This window comes from Phaethon aethereus (genome assembly GCF_964289735.1).
Source record: "Phaethon aethereus genome assembly, chromosome: 4".
Lineage (NCBI taxonomy): Eukaryota > Metazoa > Chordata > Aves > Phaethontiformes > Phaethontidae > Phaethon > Phaethon aethereus.
Window position 1 is genome coordinate 7,269,182 of NC_138578.1, and position 17,487 is coordinate 7,286,668.

A 17,487-nucleotide genomic window follows, 5' to 3' on the forward strand; every position below is an offset into this window, starting at 1 on the left:
GTCATGTAGAAAATGTGGGGGGTTTGTGGAATATTAATAATATGTATAGTCAGACAGTCAATACCAAAAGATATATTTTCATGAAATTGGAAGATTTTTGCAGAAATAGCAGAACACTGGATTTTGAAATGCACTGGAAAGGCCAGATATGGTACAGAAGTAAAGCTACAAATTAATTTTTGGACTGGAACAATTGAGTCCTCTGATACAGTGTTCCATCATGCTAATTTATGGTGGAAGACCAAGAAAATCCAATCCCCATCTTCAGCATTCATGAGTTTTAAGTTAGTGCTATGTTCTGTAACTTTAAAGTTGGGTGCTTAATGCAGAAGCTGTTTTTAAACCAAAGCAATTGACCTAGTTTGCTGTCTTAACAGGTTATGAATAAATGTGTCCTTGCTTGCATGCAAACTTAATAAAGCAGTGTGGCTTTTTTGGACTTGGACTGTAACACATGGTTTTTGATTTGTTTCTGAGAGCATTAACTCAGAATGATGGCTTTCGTGCAGAAGTGGCTACATCTGGATGCTGCTGAGTGGTTTGAAGGAACATGCTTGAGACTGGATGGAGTGTGTTGACCTTATTCTTGTCTGTGGGATCCGTTGCCCTCTTTTGTAGGATTTCCTTCCCCCAACATCTTGTGGGGCAAAGACAGAGTCAGAATTTATTTTAGAACTGCTGTCTTAGACATTTAAAGTAGTTCAACTACTTCCCTAATATTCCAGAAAAATTGTGTTATTTTAGATGCATAGGGTTAGATTGTTACCCTTTTACTTTGCTTTGGTGTCATTCTAATGTGATTGCAAAATTTCTGAATCTCTTATTTTTTTATTCTTCCCCCCCGCCCCGTCTTTGCATATGCTGAATGCAGACATGTTTCCTTAGTGCAAATGTCTTGTATCCAGAGAGAAAAAGTCTTGCTCCATTTGCCCCTCTTAAGAGATGCTGGTGCATATTATGTTGCTTTTTGTGGTTATTTTTTCTTGTATAAAATCTTTGGCCTTTTTGTTCCATTTTGTAACGGTACTTGATTTTTGGTTTTGTGTGGAGAACATTGCACTTACTGCAGTCAAAGCATGTGAACTTTTGGTTTTCATCATAACTAGTTTTAAGTGTGTTTTTATTTGAAACTGGCTTGCAGTTAATTGGATGATGGGATTACTGACTTCATATACACAGTTGTGGGTTGAGTACTTAATAGTCTGTTTAAATCACATCCCATTCTGTCTGCCAATATTTATATAAGCAGGAAATAAAGAATATTTTCAGAAGAGTTGATCAATAACTGTCATTAATATTTTAAATTGACCTTCATGGCAGATAAACACTGTGTTCTTGCTTCTGCAGCTTTAGTGGTACAGAAGAAATGATATTATTCATGTGTGGCAATGCGTATAGAAACTTCTGCCTTTGAATGGATTGGAAGGTCAGCCCCCAAACAGCTGTTTGGTTTGAACAGTGAGGGGGTGCATGACGCCATAGTAGCCTGCATTGGTGCAGCCCTACCAGTGCAGACTGGTGGGATGTGAATTGGCAATTAGAATGTCATTCCTCAGCTTGCAGATGCTGAAAACTTAGCATTATGTCATTTTGCTGAAGAACAGAATAAATTTAGGGCTGATACTGTCTTAGGCAGTGTCACTGGATCAGCTGTGGTAGGAACAGACAGTTCTGCGTGGTCCCCGTTTATCTTCTAGACCTGGGAATCAACGCAATGTCGGTAACCCAGCTCTAAGTCACATGGACAGGAGTAGTGTGCGAGTCACTATTCTGCTTATCTGGTTTTGTGTCCATCGGGCTCCAGCTCCCTGGATGCAAAGCTGGATGAGAGCTGTGCGCCACGCAGTGTTATTCCTGTAGCAACAGAAGAAATGCTCAGCTGTCTATACAGCACCTTTTGAATGCATGAAAGTTACTGATTTTTGAAAGCACTCTGCAGTCCACTATCTTTTAAATCATCCGATAGGTTTTCTTTTTTTCTACAATCATCCAAGCTGCTTGCTCCCCTGTGTTAACTTTCAAAGGTTTTACACATCTAAGAACTGAAGACAACTTCCTGACCTTTAATTTCTGAGAAGGGTTTGGCAAATCTGTGGACTTTCTTCTTGGTAATACAACATGCTGTACACAGAGTCATTCATCTTAACTGGCATTTTGCTAACTGAAAGATATTCTGCAGACTTAGACACTTCCTTCTTCCCTCATGTCTTTTCCAATTTTCTGCCTCCTGCCAGCTGAAGTAGGATAACCATGCTCACTGTTATTGCTGACCAGCACACAAGCACTGCGGTGTTTTTCTACTAACAGAGTTCATGTTCGCTGCAGCCCTCCAGTAATCTGGCATTAAATTATCGCAGGTGATTCAGACTTGGTTCCTCGTGATGCAGAAAGTTATTATATTTCCTAGTTCTGCAGCAGGCTCCAGTTATGAATTGGAATTATGTGTTTGGACTAAAACTATTTTTTTTGCCTCCAAGATGCAAGCATACTTTTTTTTGGAAATTACTTGTTTGAAAGGCGTATTACATTTTAAGAAGCCTTTAGTAACTTTTTTTAATTTTTGAAAGGCAATTGTTTTTAATTTTGTTCTCTGTTCTGTTTTTTTATGATGTGTCTGATACTCATTTATGCCACTTTTGTTTTAGGCAGAATTTCATTTGACACAGTTGTGTTTCTAGATTTAGATATCTTCTGAATTTTGGCTAACACTTTTCTCCTTGGTGCTCATCAAAGCAGTTGGCTTGCTCTTACATTCTTTGAGTGACCATAATATGGGAATGTCTAGAGCTTAAGTACAGTGTCATCTCTGTGAAGCAATTGTTATGCTTTTTTTTTTCCTTTCAGCCTTTGTGCAGAGTCTGGTTTCAAATGTAACTTGAACAGCAATGGTAGTAGACTCTGTTTCAAATACATTTGACGTGCAGCTCTTCCCATACTAAAAATTTGTAGGAGTTTTGTTCTCCTCATAGTACATAGCGAGGGACTGACTGTGTTACGATTCCTCACTCCATCTTGCTCTGCTGGCTTTAGAAGGGCTGAACTAACCTGCTTAGAGTAAATGGTCATCTTCAGGTTGCAAAGTTGCAAGCTTTCTCAGTATCCGAGTAAAAAAAATGACGTTTTTCCATAGCTGTGCTTTTTTTCTGAATAAGCTAGCATCAGCTATACTTCAGACAAGGTATTTGTGTAGAAATGGTACTGTAGGAGAAAATGTCAATGTTTTCTGACTCCCTGCCAGGCTCCATGTAAAATGTTCTCCTGGAATATATAATGGCAAACTTAGGATCTGAAAGCAGTCTTAGTTCTTTTGTTTGATTGATAAAAGATTGTAAAAGATCCTCTGGTGAAACGTAGCTTAATTTGTATGTCTGTGTTAGCTCTACGGGAATAGAATCAGTTAGCAGTAGGCATTTGTATGTAGAATGAATAGCTACTATTGGGGGACAGAGCTTAGATTTTTTTTCAGGCAAAGTTTTCGTACGTCTCCTGACTTGAACTGTAATTATAAATGTTGTCAAGTCAGAATATAGCTAAAAGTTAGACCGGCATTTAGCGACTAACTGTTGCTGCTTGTCTTTCTGCCCTTGCTATTCTGGTAGCCTGGCAGTCCTTATTTTTCTTCTCACACACGTATGACTAACCTTAGCTTACGTACATTTGCATATAAGAGCAGGCTAGAAACAGGCAGTCTGGTATTCCTTATTTCCCTCCGTTGTCATTGTTTTAGGATAAATGATGTGTGTGTAGCTGATCTGTGAATAAACTGTTTCCTGTATGAAAGAAGTTTTGAAAATACAGTTCCTCCTTCCTTCCTTTCCCTCCCCTGTCGTACCTCTCAGCAACTTTTAGTCAGCTCCATAGATGTGTTCCAGCAAATGCCAGAGCTCTTCACGATGGACTATAAATCGCCTACATAATCCCTACAGTAGATTAGTGCTCAGGTTAGCCGAGTGAATTTGCAATGTTATGGTTACAAGGGATTTAAGGGCATTATCTTTCCTGTGCAAACAGTGTATGAAAGTTCTTCAGGGATTTTCCCATATAGCGTTGGCAGCTAAAGACAGATTGCAGAATATGGTTTCAAGAGCAAAAGTAAAGGTTTCTGCTTCATGAAATTTTTCCTAAATAGGCGTGCATTTTAGGTGCAGCTTAAATAAAAAAATAAGTTTAAAAATATGTTTATAGGAGTTTGATCCATGAATATTTGTTTTTTTTAATTCCTTGGTAAATTTGTTGGTGTGTTTGATTACATGCTTATGTACATTGGGGGAGGAAAAAAAAAGACAAAATCAATGAACCAACCAAAAACCAAAACACACCAAAAACCCCTGCAAACTGTAGAAGTTTCTTAGGATGCAAGTGGAAGAACACATCTGAATTTTTCAGCTATTGTGGATGGTGGTTCCTGCCCCCAGGTCAGAGGAAAGCTTGCTAGTGGTCCACAGGCATCAGGTCCTTGCCTGGTGCTGTTGTTCCATTGTCTGGGGAGTAAAGGGAAGAAGAGCCTTTGCCTAGACATGTCCCTGCTGTCCCTCATTGCTCATGGCAGCTGCTGTTGTTACTACCTAGTGCTATCTCACTGTGATGGGCAGGAGAGCTGGTCTGCTGGGTCTGCACAGGATGAAAGTTGACTGAACAGGTGAGGATGTGTCTGTGGGGCAGTCTCAGTGGAGCAGTGGTCCTTACCAGGTGATGGGCGAGGCTTCCGTCTACAAGGCAAATAGGCTTTGTCTGTGTTACTGTATGTTTATGCGTAACTTCAAACAACATACATATACGTGTTCTCTATTTTTTTCCTTGGATTTGACCATCCAATATCCTGATGTAATGAAGTGCTGTAAACTCCCTTTGTTTATAAGGCTACGATATGTTTAAGAATATATGTGATTTGTGGTATATGATACTTGAAGTTCTAGAAAAGATTTCTTAGTATAATTTGGAGATTGTTGTCATGAATGAGTGCAGAAAGCCATGCTGATTAAAAATTGCCAAATATAAAGCAGAAGAGCTCATTATCTCAAAAATGCTAAACACTAGAATAACTTTGTATCCATTGCTTGTGAAATCAGGTATGCTCCTCTGATGGTTTCTAAAGTTCAAAATTGATTTTAAGTTATATGAAATGCTTTTTCTATGCATAAAACTGTTGAATATTGAAGTATAGTATGTAAAGATCTAGAAGTAGAGAAAGATGCCCCATCCAGTGCCATTAGGAGGAGGAAATCTTTCCATATGCTGTTGAGCATTCCATTTCCAGCCATGCAGGAGAGTATCATGTTGGATTTCACAGCTGTCACAGGGAGAAATGGTATGCGTCTTCTGGGTTTGTCCATAATAGTTTGGGAGGGAAATGACAGATTAGCAAGGAAAGAAGAAACATTTCCTTTTGTAAATAATGTTACAAGAAGATTGCAGTTACTTTGAAGCTACTTACAAATTCTGGTATTGGAATTCTGGTAGAGTAAGTCCAGACCAGATGGATTTGCAGAAGAAATAGCTGATGGGCAGTGAAAGATACATGATTAACAGTTTTGTTTTCTTCAGTTAATTTCCTCAAGTGTTGCGTATATTCTGTTTTTGAAACCTAAATTATATATGTTTGTAATTTTGAGTGGATGCTTTCTATTACTTACAGTAGTATATAATTATACACAGACTCTGACAAATATAGCAGTGTCATAGAGTCTATTTTTAGGCTCAGACATTTGTGATTATGATCTAATGTGCCAATACTTGGCCAAGCTATGAGCAAGAAAACCTTACAGGGAAACAATGCTATCGACCTCATGCATAGCCTGGTACCAAAGAAGGATCATCTGTACCAGGACAGGGTGTTCTGCTGTTTTTTTTCCCCTCTGTCCACTTAGTTTCCTCTGTTCTAGACAGACAGGATGAGTTGGTGAGGTAGAGCACACAGTTGCTGGACTGGAACAAATTGTTTATTTTCCATTGTTTGTAATCATGCATGACTTACGCTTGTTTCTTTTATTTTTTTTTAACTGGGAATTTCCATTTATACTCCACTGAGAATCAGTGTTGTTCACTGTTGCAAAGGCTGCCTTCTGCATTACGCTTCTGCTCGCGCAGGGTAGTCCTGGGGAGCAGTCATGTATCCCTTTACTAGACATACAGGCGTGCCGACCATATGGCAGGCTAACCACGTCTGCGTCCTTCCTCCCCTCACGCCGGACTTGTGCTGGAACAAAACCGTGAAAACCTACTTGCCTACTTCTGAGCTGCAGTCACTGCCAAAAGGCTTTTGATATTCATAAATCCGAAAGAATGAAATAGCATCTGAAAAGGAGCAAGCAAAGCTGAAACAAATGCTGTGCTCAGTCAGTTTACAGCAATGACATGTACTCAAACTAAAACATTCCCATGCGAAAGATACCCAACAGCTAAGCTGTTTTCTGAGATACTGTGTCTGAATCTTCAGCTTATCTGTGTTATAACTTCTGTAGTGATAAACTTGGGTTTGCTGTAGTGTTTCACCTCCTTTGCCTCTGTACTGCTTCTAGCAGCATGTTTTGCACCCTACTCTGTATTTCCTTACATTAAATACATCTTTCAGTGCCTTGATACAAGGATGTGTTTTTCTGCCTCCGGCAAGCCACTGGCTGTACCCTTCTCCTGTTAATAAGACTTTTTTCCCCACCTCTGGTTAGAGGTCAATCTGAAGTGCAGGAAAGAATGATTATGATAACAGGAGGAAACAGGAAGAATCATGCTTTCTTTTTCAATCTGTTTTTTATTATTGTTTTAATGTAAAACATTGTTTCAATTAAATGCTGACCTGTGTGCGTGCGCATGCTGAAATGAATTCAGGCTTTGTTTGGAAAGCTGTGACCTCTTTATTCCTGTTCTGGATCAAGGTTGTTATATTTGAAATCCACTGCTGAGGGCTGAAACTTCACTCGTACCCCCAGCAGCACTGGCAGTAATGATCCTTAAGAGCAGTATTCTCTTTGGGCATTTTTATGTGCTGTTCTCTCTCAATTTTTAAAATAAACCTGTTTGTTTTTAAGAATTCCTCATGTCATGAAAAAGCGATAACCATGACACGATTAAAATGTATCAAATGGGCACTGGGCTAAACTGGTACCTGATGGAACAGATATGTATAGAAGTGAGGAGCAGAGATCTTTATCAGTTACTTGCTTTCTCTATGATGCAATTTCATGCCTTGTTATTTATTCTTTCGTTTTTTTGAACTGACTTCACCAAAAAGAAAATGCAGGACTCAACCCCAATACCTGCTCCCACACCTCAAAGTGTGTTAGCTGCAATGACAGTAGAATAAGATGTCGAGTTTGTTATTTGCTTGGATGTAAATTTTAAATCTGGGGGGGTGAATCTATATTGTCTTGCTTAAGATGAACTGTTTCAGAGGAAGGAAGAAAGGGCGGGAGGAATAACATGAAACTTGTCTGGGTTGTTAAAATGAGTCAGTTATATTTGATACTTGTCCTCTGGTGATCAGATTTTCATTTTTCTCCTTGGCCTCATGGAATGTTTTTATTTATATATCTTATTAGTTCTGGATGTTCTGTGCAAGGGGAAATCTGAATTACGGGCTTTTTTTCATTATTGTATTAAGAGCCTGGGTATTGAGTGCAGGTGCTCAGACTCTGCCGTAATTGGCAGTTTATGGAGAGACACCAGCTGTATTGCTTCACAGGGGAGATATTATATCTCTTCACACGTTGTATATATTGTAGGAAATGCAGAATTCCTGTCATTGTCATAAACTTTGCATGTCCACATCTACCAGTGCCTCCATAGAAAAAAAGGCAACAATCTGCGAAACTGCTTATCCCTTTTTTTTGTCCTTTCATGTAGCACTAAGTGATGTTTTGTTTGGTTAAATATAGAAAAGATTTAACAAATGTTTGTCTCTTATGGTCGTGCAAGGTGAACTGGTGTTGTACGAACTGCCTCCTTTTTTTTTTTGTAATGCATGACAACAGATAAATGTATCTGTGTACGTGTGGATGTGCGTATACCTGTATATAGATTATACTCATCATGTAGTAATATGCTAAGTGGCATATTTAGCAGATTCATTTCACTGAACGGGGTTGGAAATAGAAGCAATAGAACTCTCAATTATGTTAGACCTTAAAAGGCGTAATTACACAGTGGGAAAATCATGATGCTTCTGGGCATCTTACACAACAGGGGCTGTAGTTGCTCTTTCTGGGGAATGCCTGGGAGCTGCAAATGGTACCGCTTCGTCCTGCCCGAGAAGTATTGATATTCTGATGTGCGAGTAAGTGAGACTTGTGTGGCTTTTGAAGGATTGAATTATAGGGGGAAGCTAGGAATTAATACTGAGGTTTATTGGCATTGTATGTGAGTAATTTGGCCAAAGAAAGAAGGTAAAAGCTATGCCTGTGTTTGAAAAGTGTGATAGCTGAAGGGAACGAAGAGCTATTGAGTGTTGCAGGGAACGTTTGTTGCATATCAAGAAAAATATAGGTATCTAGTCTCTTACTAGTCAGCAAAATAGGGTTCCAATGAAAGTAAAGGAAATATCATCAGTTTGTTTTTAAAAGCAACTTGGAAAACACAGTCCTAATAATAGAGGAATGGACAAAGTTGCAGCTGTCTTATGTGAGCTGACTTAATGTTTGCCTTGAATATTCCTTATTCCTCTACCTCTGTGGTTTAGAAATGTATTTGGATCAATGTATGGACATTTGGAGGTTTTCCCCATTAGCTTCATCTCCGGGAACACAGGGGCAAGGCTGTTTCATTCTGTCTTTTGCAACAGATTTAGTTTATATTCTGTCTGTGGTCATTAAATCCCCTTTTTCTTGCTCTCTCATCAGAAGTGTCTTGCGTGTTCTTTGACCTAGCTAAGGCTCAGCATTGAGACAGTTTGAACATTGTTTCCTTTCCAGTGCTGCTGTCTGGTTGTGTGTTGTATGCTTTTTGTTTGTGAGAACCAGGAGGAAGTCTACATATTTCCATGTGTTTTTTTGTTTCGTTTTTAATAGGTTTGTATGCATTGCGGAGAGCACTGGGGAAAAGACCTAACCTGTTAGACAACGAGGTGGCTGGGTCAGTGACAATTGCTTTCAATGACTTCCTGCAGGGGATGAATGATGTCAGGCCCAGCGCCATGAGGGAGGTGGCCGTTGATGTGCCAAAAGTAAGTTATTTTTTGCAATATGCTAGCAAGATTCTTAGAGCCACGTTAAAAGTTGCAGTTAGGTGTTGAAATGCCATACCAAAAGACAGTAATTTTGTCAAGTGGAAGCCTCAAGTTGTCAATTAAAGTTGTGCATCATCTTTTTGTTTGTGTGTGTGTTTGTTTAATTATAATTTTGAAGAGCCATTTACAGAAGCTTAAGTTCATAGTACTTTAGGAAGAGTTGATAGTACAGGAGCGTATTATATACTGATCTGTAGTTTTATATGCTGAGTGGGTTAATGGAGTAAAAAGCTTAAGATGTCTTCTCAAAGCAGATCCTGAGTAGCTGTGAAAGCTGGAGCCTTTTGTGAAGCAGACACAAACTTAAGCAGAAACCAACTGTTAGGATTTGTAACCAAAGTGTATGGAAATAAAGCTGTGAAGAGATGGGTTGCTGTGAGTTTGTGTAAAGCAGTTGACTAATTCTACATGTAGTTCATACTGCTGTGATCTAAACGTCTTCAGTGACATTACATGGTTTTACCTGAGGGCAGAATTAGATACTGTGGGGAGGTTATCACTGCCAAGCAGTTACCCATCAGGGGCTGTCATTACGTGAACAGTTCTTTTGGCAGTGCCGGGTTCATCTTTACCCTGCTCACTGCCCTCTCAGTTATGTATTATGGTAGTTTAGTAGGAGACCCAATGTAAATTGGGCTGGGGGACTGATCTGGTTTAAGACGACTCTGATCTGGCTTAAGAAGATTCGGCATAAGAAAATGTATTTAATCTTACTAAATCTCACCTGTGCGAGCTGCTGTGCTGGTGTTTCTCAGCAGCTCCTCGAGCCCTAGAATAAACATTTACATCTCATTGCAAGAAGATGAGTCATCTGGGAATTAGATTGCACAACTGTAGAACCTTATTCCCAAACTATAGGAATGGGAAATAAATTCTGCGAACAGGATGCTGCACACAGCCAGTTCGGATATCACACTTGGCTTGTTAAGAGTCCATGCTGTGCAGTGAAATGCTGGGTGGAAATGCCTGGGCTGGCCCCAGACAGCTTTTCCTGGAAATTGTGTAGTGGCATCAATATCCGCAAGGGCTAATTAGTTCTGCTGAGAACCAGAATTACTAGTTCTCTCGTTGTTTATTGTGCTACTGACTCTTGGGCTCGCGTCATTATCACTGTGCTGTGCCTTTTAGAAATACCAGCCCATTTGGAGCAAGATGGAGTGCTGCTAAACAGCACAATGAAGATAGATAGATAGACGTGAGGTCTCGAAGTAATGCAGGAAATCTGTTCTGAATCCAGGTCAACCTACTACCCAGGCTCGTGTTGTCCATTAAACCATCCTGCCAGTGACTTCCTTGATTGTTACTTGTTTTTATTTGTTAAACACTAGCTGAGTCACTGAAATACTACTGAAAGTCATTCGTTTATTGAAGGGAAGGTAACAACATAGTGCAGATTCCTTTTGTGCTGACAGGACCTACATTTTTCCAAAATAATGTATATTCTGTGAAGATGTAGGGTAAATTTCAGGCCATCTACTTGGTGCGTGGGATGAGTTTAAAGTGGAATCTAAATTACTGGCTGCAACAGATATGGTGTCCTCTCACATCACCTACCAAAGGAGGTGTTAGAATTCAGTTTAACCATTATTTTGGGGTGCAGAACTACCTGCCTACCAAAGTGAAAGGTACCTGTGCATGCTCAGAAGCAGTGTGAATATCTGGAAATACCAACACAACTGTCCATGAAAGTGACAGTAGTGTAAATCCAGCATTGTTACACCACCACCATCAGCCTTGAGGCTAATTACTCCATTACAATTTGTATTTGAGGTGGGGAAGTGACCTAAGTCAGTTTATGTCCATGGGTTAGTTGAAGGAACTTGGTTATGCTGCAGCGGGGTGGCCGGGATGGCAGTGCAAGGGAAGCAAGCAACAGGAATCTAAACTGCAGCCCTCTGGTTAGGGCTGCTTGCTGGGGGCTTTGGGTGTGATGCAGGAACACTTGCAAACATCTGCAACTCATTCATGTACTTCAGCATAGTGTAGGCATTTAAAAAAATTTCACCACTGTGTGGTTTATAGACATGCACAAGTAAAAAGAAATATTTCTATTTATCGTTGTTATTAAACTTAGGTTAGTGTAATTTGTTCTTTATTAGCAAATAAGTATGTCTTATTCTCACCTGATTGTTAGTTTCTGAGTGACAGTCACTTAGCATTTAATGTACTGTTATCCAGAGAATTTACATGGTTGATTTGCTGTTTGGAACACAGATTTTAGCAGAAAATGTAATGCAGCTTCTAATTCCTTGGATACCTATTTTTTTAAGAGGAGTGTGCAACATTTTATGTTGCATCATTCTAGTAATGAATTTTAGGTATGTCTTAAATCTATTTTTACATTTTTGCTCCTCTCATGACAGTTGTGTATTTAACTGCTCTGGTTGAAGGCTGTGTGTTTGATCGCACTAGTGTTTGCAATTAATTGGATGCTGAAGTACTGCCAGTTTCAGTAGAAACCAGGTAGCTAAGAAGCCAAATGAATGCAACTGCAGGTCCATTAATTGGTTGCATCATCTTGTGTTGATGATGCTGTGTCCTAGAATGCTGTGCTGTTTAATATTGTTATGCTTGAATGTCCAGTCCTGCAACACCTCTGGGAAACCTTAAAATTACTTGCTTGCCACAGAACTGATGTTAGTAGTCCTAATTTCAATAAGAAGTTCTTCTTCTTTACTAATTTACTCCTCTTTTCAACACAGCGCTTTCAGTCCACTGACTTGGGCCACTTACCCATTCAACACTTAGTTGGCTGTTGGCCATGGTGTACTGTGGTATGTCACTTATGTGCTCTGAAGTAATTTATACCAGCAGAAACTGCCTTACTTACGCCTTTTGTTGCATTCTTATCAAAATGTAAACATTATAGCTGGGTGTGTGGGAAATGAAATAGAAAGCATGAGCCAGATAGGAGTCCAGCTTTCTTCAAGAAACCTAAAAATATTGGTTGATTCTTTTTTGTTGTTGTTGTTTTTCCTGGCTAATGTATCTTTGTGCATGGTATTTTGTGAAGTCATCCTGTATCGATTAATCTCCAGACACTTTCTGTCTCTAAGGATAGGCTTTCTTCCCCTGCTCTCCTTGCCACAGAAGCTATCCAGCTAGACAGTTAATTGTGTGGGTAAATTTGTTAGAAAATCAGGGGTTACATTCCTTCATGTTTTGAAGTCTGACCTTAACATTGTTTGTCATCTAAAAAATACGTGCTAAAAATAACTTTAAACACTAAATAAATGATCAGCGATTTTTTTTTTTCAACGAGAAGATGGAAGTCTGAGCTACATTAATAATATTCCCCTTTTTGCTGTTTATTGCAGATATATTATTCACTTGGCAGCCCCCTTGGTGTGGATGGCTTTTGGGCTGTGCAGTTAAAGTAAAACCATTGATGGACACGCTGAATTAAACTGAGACTTTTGTGATTTTTATCTTTCCACTTTTTAGATGGAGGGTGGTTGTTTTTTGTGGGTTTTTTTTCCACATTTCATTGCTTTGCAGTAGCCATGTGTCAACTGAATGAGAAGAGTTCAAAGAAACTTCTAAATAAAGCCACAAGTAAATGAATTTTGTTGAAGGGCTCCTTCCCTTATAGTAATGACACCTTTGCCATTTATGGGCTGTTGGTTTTTTTGAAGCTGGTATCACCCTCTGGTATGGAATGAAAATAATTACTTGTGTTGTCATGAACTCCAAATTTTCATCAACATGGAGCTTGTTCTCTGAAATCTGCAGAACTTTGAGTAGGCTGTAAAGAAAACTTTAGTTTTCAAAACAGTCTTTGTTTTTTAGGTCCTAGAATTGAGCACTAGTTGCTTGGCTGTTTAGAAGGCTACTAGGCTAAATTGCTTTGTTGCAGTCTTCTCATACTGAAAACCTGGAAAAACCTCCTTATGCATATACATGGGGTAGTAGCTAAAGAACAAGGAGATATATTAGAAGTAACTTGTTCGGGTGGCCTTGAGCAAGTCACTTCTTGGTGTCTCAGGGTATTTGATAATCTTTATAGAATGCTTTGCAGTCTGATTCTGAAAAGTGCTCTATGACAAGCTAGTTTGACATAAATTGAGCTCTTCTTATTCCAAGCATATGCAAAATTACTGGTGGGGGAAACAGCCAAAATGAAGTGAGTTTGGGGAGGTAGACAGAAAGCGAGGTTGTGTGCAGGAGGAGCTGTTGGAGGTGGAGATGCCACCACATGCTTTTTTTTGTGTTCCTCTTTTCTGCATTCTTTTGTCCTTCCACTTGCATCCTGGGTGCCGACTGGGTTGCTGTGTGCGTTGGCTGTGACCAAGCCAAAGGCAAAAATACTTGCTGCCTGGTTCCACATAGCATCTTGTTTTCCATTTTTACAGAACCTTTCTTGAACTTTGTTACGTGTTACAACCTTCTTAGCTGCTTTTTCTGCAGCAGGGATTTAGGAGAGGGGGGGATGCACATTATAAATCAGGAAGTTAATACTTCAGTTCTTTGGAGAGTTGTACTGTAGTTGCCATTCCTCCCTCTCCTATGGGTCTTTCTGAAATTTTTGAGAGTGCTATGGGTTTTGCTTGCCTGTTTCACTCCCTTTACTGTAATTCAATACTCAGAATTGTGTCTTTGCAGCCAAAAGGTTCTGGATGAGACATCCTTTGCATGTCTGCTTTATTTCTTTATTGCTTGCTCCTTAACAGCCTCTGGGGAATTGTTGCTCTGCATCGTATTCTGAGCTCTGTTGACCTGGGGAGAGCTAAAGATTACAGCGGTAATGAAATCTCGGTGTCTTACACACTGTAGCAGAGTACTGTCTGTGTACGTGTAAGCTCAGCCCCAAGGCTAGTCTTTAAAACCAGTTCCACAGTGATGGAGTATCACCCTTCATTGCTTATGTTGCAAGACATTTCCTTTGAGTTTGTGTGCAGGTAAAGTCTAGCTAGCGGTCTAAATGTGCACACTAGAATTTGTGTTAATTGCAGTCAGGAAGTTACTGAGGATTTGTGTGCAAAACCAATCCACCTAGTTCTTCCAAGCTTATATGAATCTAAAAGAATTCTTACTTTTGAGTGTTTGATCTGTTGGTGGACTGTTTTTCCCCTACTTGTCCTTTTGAAATCAAGGGGGGAAGAAAAAGTTTTGATTAGGACGTGACCAGAATGTGAAGGTAGTGTTTTGTTAGCTATTTTTGCTTTTAATACCATTGCTGCTTGAATTCCTCACCTTGTATTAGAGAAATTCTAAATAAGTTAACTGAATTTTTGGCTGGTTAATTATTTTCTTTTTAAACTCGGAATGGACAAGGTCACATTTAGTGGCCCTGTTTGTATGTCTTGACCCAGTTGTCTCCCTTTCCTCCCTTTCCCGATTTTCAATGTCAGCAAAATCAGAGTATATCTCCAGATTACTGAAAACAACCTTCCTGTAAGGTGGCCCTACTTCACCCTTTCTATACAATTCTGTCGCTTGTGTTGATGTTAAATGACATGTAGTGGGTCTGAAAGAGCATTTGAATAATGCCTCAGAAGACTCGTGCGATGGTCTGAATATTTACGAGAGGGTAAAAATAACATTTAGGTGTTTTCTCCTTGGCTTTTTGTATATGTGCAAAGTACTGCTAGTGGATTTTGCTTTCTGTTGCTGAAAGTTATAGGGAATTCCTGATGGCTTAATTGATTTTAAGAAGTTCTTGTTCATGTTTGTCAAAATCTTTATCTAGCTAGAAAGACACGATGACAGGAATGACTAGACCATATCTTTACCAGATATGACTAAGGACTGATAATGAAAAATGAGAACAAGCTTATGTTATATGTTGACTTCACTAAGAAAAACTTGTCTAAAAGTGCCAATATTTAGTTCTGTGCAGTTTACAGAGCTGCTAGGTAAAATTAAGGGTTGTAGGGACAGGTAATAAGTATTTTCTAAATGAAATGTAAAACACTGACACTGTTTAAAATCTGACTTGGAAACACCAGCTTTTAGAATACGGGAGAGTTGGGACTAACTGTCCTGAGTTTAATTATGTTACTCAGCCATGAAATTTGAGTGAAAAGGGGTGGTTTGCATGGGTGGAACAGTGGCAAGATGCAAGTGAGGTATCTGACAGACATCTTCACTTTTTATAAACTTGTACGTTTGCTTCATTGTAATTAAAAATCTGCAGGTGGATTTCTGTCTGTTATTGTGAAAACTTAGGCAGGAGGGGAGGATTCTTCTTATCTTTAAGCACTTAACTGAGGTGCCTAAATTGGACTTCTCCTCATCATATGTTGCCTCTAAAGGAAAGAGAGAGAAACTGGGTGTGAGACTCCTGTCCAATGTCCAAGAGAGAGTTGTACTATAGCTGAATTGCTCTGTGAAATCTCTCTCTCTTTTTAGTGCACTGGCAACCCAAGATAACCAGCTTAAAGTTGGGTGGTAGGAATTCATGCTCTTGTTTCCCTCTTCCTTTTCACAGTGTTGTGGAGTTTCTCCCTTTACTGTTTTTGTTGAATTCATACAAACACTTTCATTTCAAGACTACAGTTGTGCACAGCCCATTTTCATCTGTTTGCTACCTTTCCTTTAATCTGTTTTGTGCAGTTAGTCTTGCTTGTAGCATGAAGCAGCACTTCAGAAGGGAATATTGGCAGGTTGCAAAAGTTGGCTTACAAGTTACGAGAACTGGCATGCTGCTTTGGTAATGCCCCTGCTAAAACATCTTCCTCCCTCTGCTACTGGGATACTCTGCTGTGTCTGATTCAGCCTTCGCTTTGCTCTGAGCTTTACTGAATTTGTGTTTCTTTCCTGGGTTTTTTAGTTTTGTTTTTTCTTTTTCCCCATAAGGGAATCTGCCTTTGGCAGATCCCTCTGCTCTCAGATCCTTCTTAGAAGGCAGTGGTGATCAGCTCTACGTATTTCATACCTCCCCAGGCTTATAAAGTAATTAAGAGCCAGAAGCTGTCGGTCACTAAGAAAAAGAGTTGTTTGTAGTTTTTATTTTTCTAAAGTTCTTGTAACATATTCTTGGTATGAGAGAGATGATGTTCTGCAGGCAGCGGATCAGCAGCTCCTCATCTTCCAGTTAGCCTTTAAACTCAGAATATTTCTGAGGATTGATCTATGCGTATTCATCTTTGCTGTTTGCTCTCTGCCGTCTTTGTAATTTTCTTCTATGTCAAAGACTGACAATCGGGGAGAAGTTTTATTTGGTTTGCAGTGTGCTTGGACTTACACAAAAATACTTGCACCACATCCAAATGCTCTTTTTCTTCTACTTCAGTAGTAGACTGAATTGCCTCTTTTGAAGCCTTTCTACTTTTAGTTTCCACTCTGTTCACTGGTATCAGGAAAATAGCAATAGGTACAAAGCCAGCAGTGACACCAGTTTTTGAGTCAGGAGAAAGGTGATACATTTCCTTTTGGTAATACTGCTTGCCTTTCAAGTGTAGCTGACTTTCCAGAGCTGAAGGGTGATTTATATCTAGAAAATTTTTGGAAGAGTATTTCAAGGCAGAAGATCATTTGATTTAGGTGCACCTTGACATGTTTAATATTTGAAGTGGATGGGAACGTATGGTGACAGAGCAAAGAACAGGCCAGGGGATGTGAGGAAAAGTCTCAGGCTTGTTGACAATGATGCAGGGAGAGGTGTAGCACGTTTTAGATCCGTCTGCTGTTTTGGATAAGACATATTAGTTCTGTCCCAATATATGACTGGCAAGGCTGCCTTGTGTCTTCAGTAGAGCAAATTTAACTGCAGCTGGGTTTGACTATTGCTTTTTTTTGTGTGTGGAACTTCTTTTCTGTAGATAGTTGTCTGTTTGGAGAATTGATTGTTCTCAAGTTTCTAGTCAAATCTCTGGTGCCCAAGTCCTATATGAAAGTGATAGTGTTGGCAAGTGGAGAAACCCCCAAAACTTCCAACACTCAGTCCTGTTCAGCTTAGTGGGATTATACAGCTGGAATCAGGGCCTTACTCTGCAGCTATAAATAAAACCATCTTGAGCTCGTACAGCCCTTTCCTTCAGGGAAGACATCAAAGTAATTTACAAATTCTGCATCAGCATCACGTTAAAACAACCAAGAGAACGGAGTTGTGACTGCCTGTATGATGATGCTGTCATTTTATTGTTATTTTTCTATGTTTTGTTATTGACCTTTGAAGTAGACACAAAATGTTTTATCTACGTCCCCCAGCATAAAGCAAGTCTAATCCCCTTTTACTTTGTGTGACTTGATTAATAATTCCTTCTTATTTAAAAAAGCTTTTTGAAGTGAGTCGTCAAGAACAACTTCATGAAATAACCAGTTTGTGT

General features: G+C 39.4%; 1 protein-coding gene across 1 annotated transcript in view; it reads left to right on the top strand.

The window, feature by feature from the left end:
- The window catches only part of AFG2A (AFG2 AAA ATPase homolog A), a gene marked incomplete at both ends in the record, with an annotated part of 162,315 nt that overhangs the window by 18,510 nt on the left and 126,318 nt on the right, over positions 1 to 17,487 (top strand). The window contains one exon of the mRNA XM_081999155.1: positions 9,000 to 9,154. Within this exon, the coding sequence (XP_081855281.1) occupies positions 9,000 to 9,154 (155 nt within the window). The remainder of the gene's footprint in view (positions 1 to 8,999; positions 9,155 to 17,487) is intronic.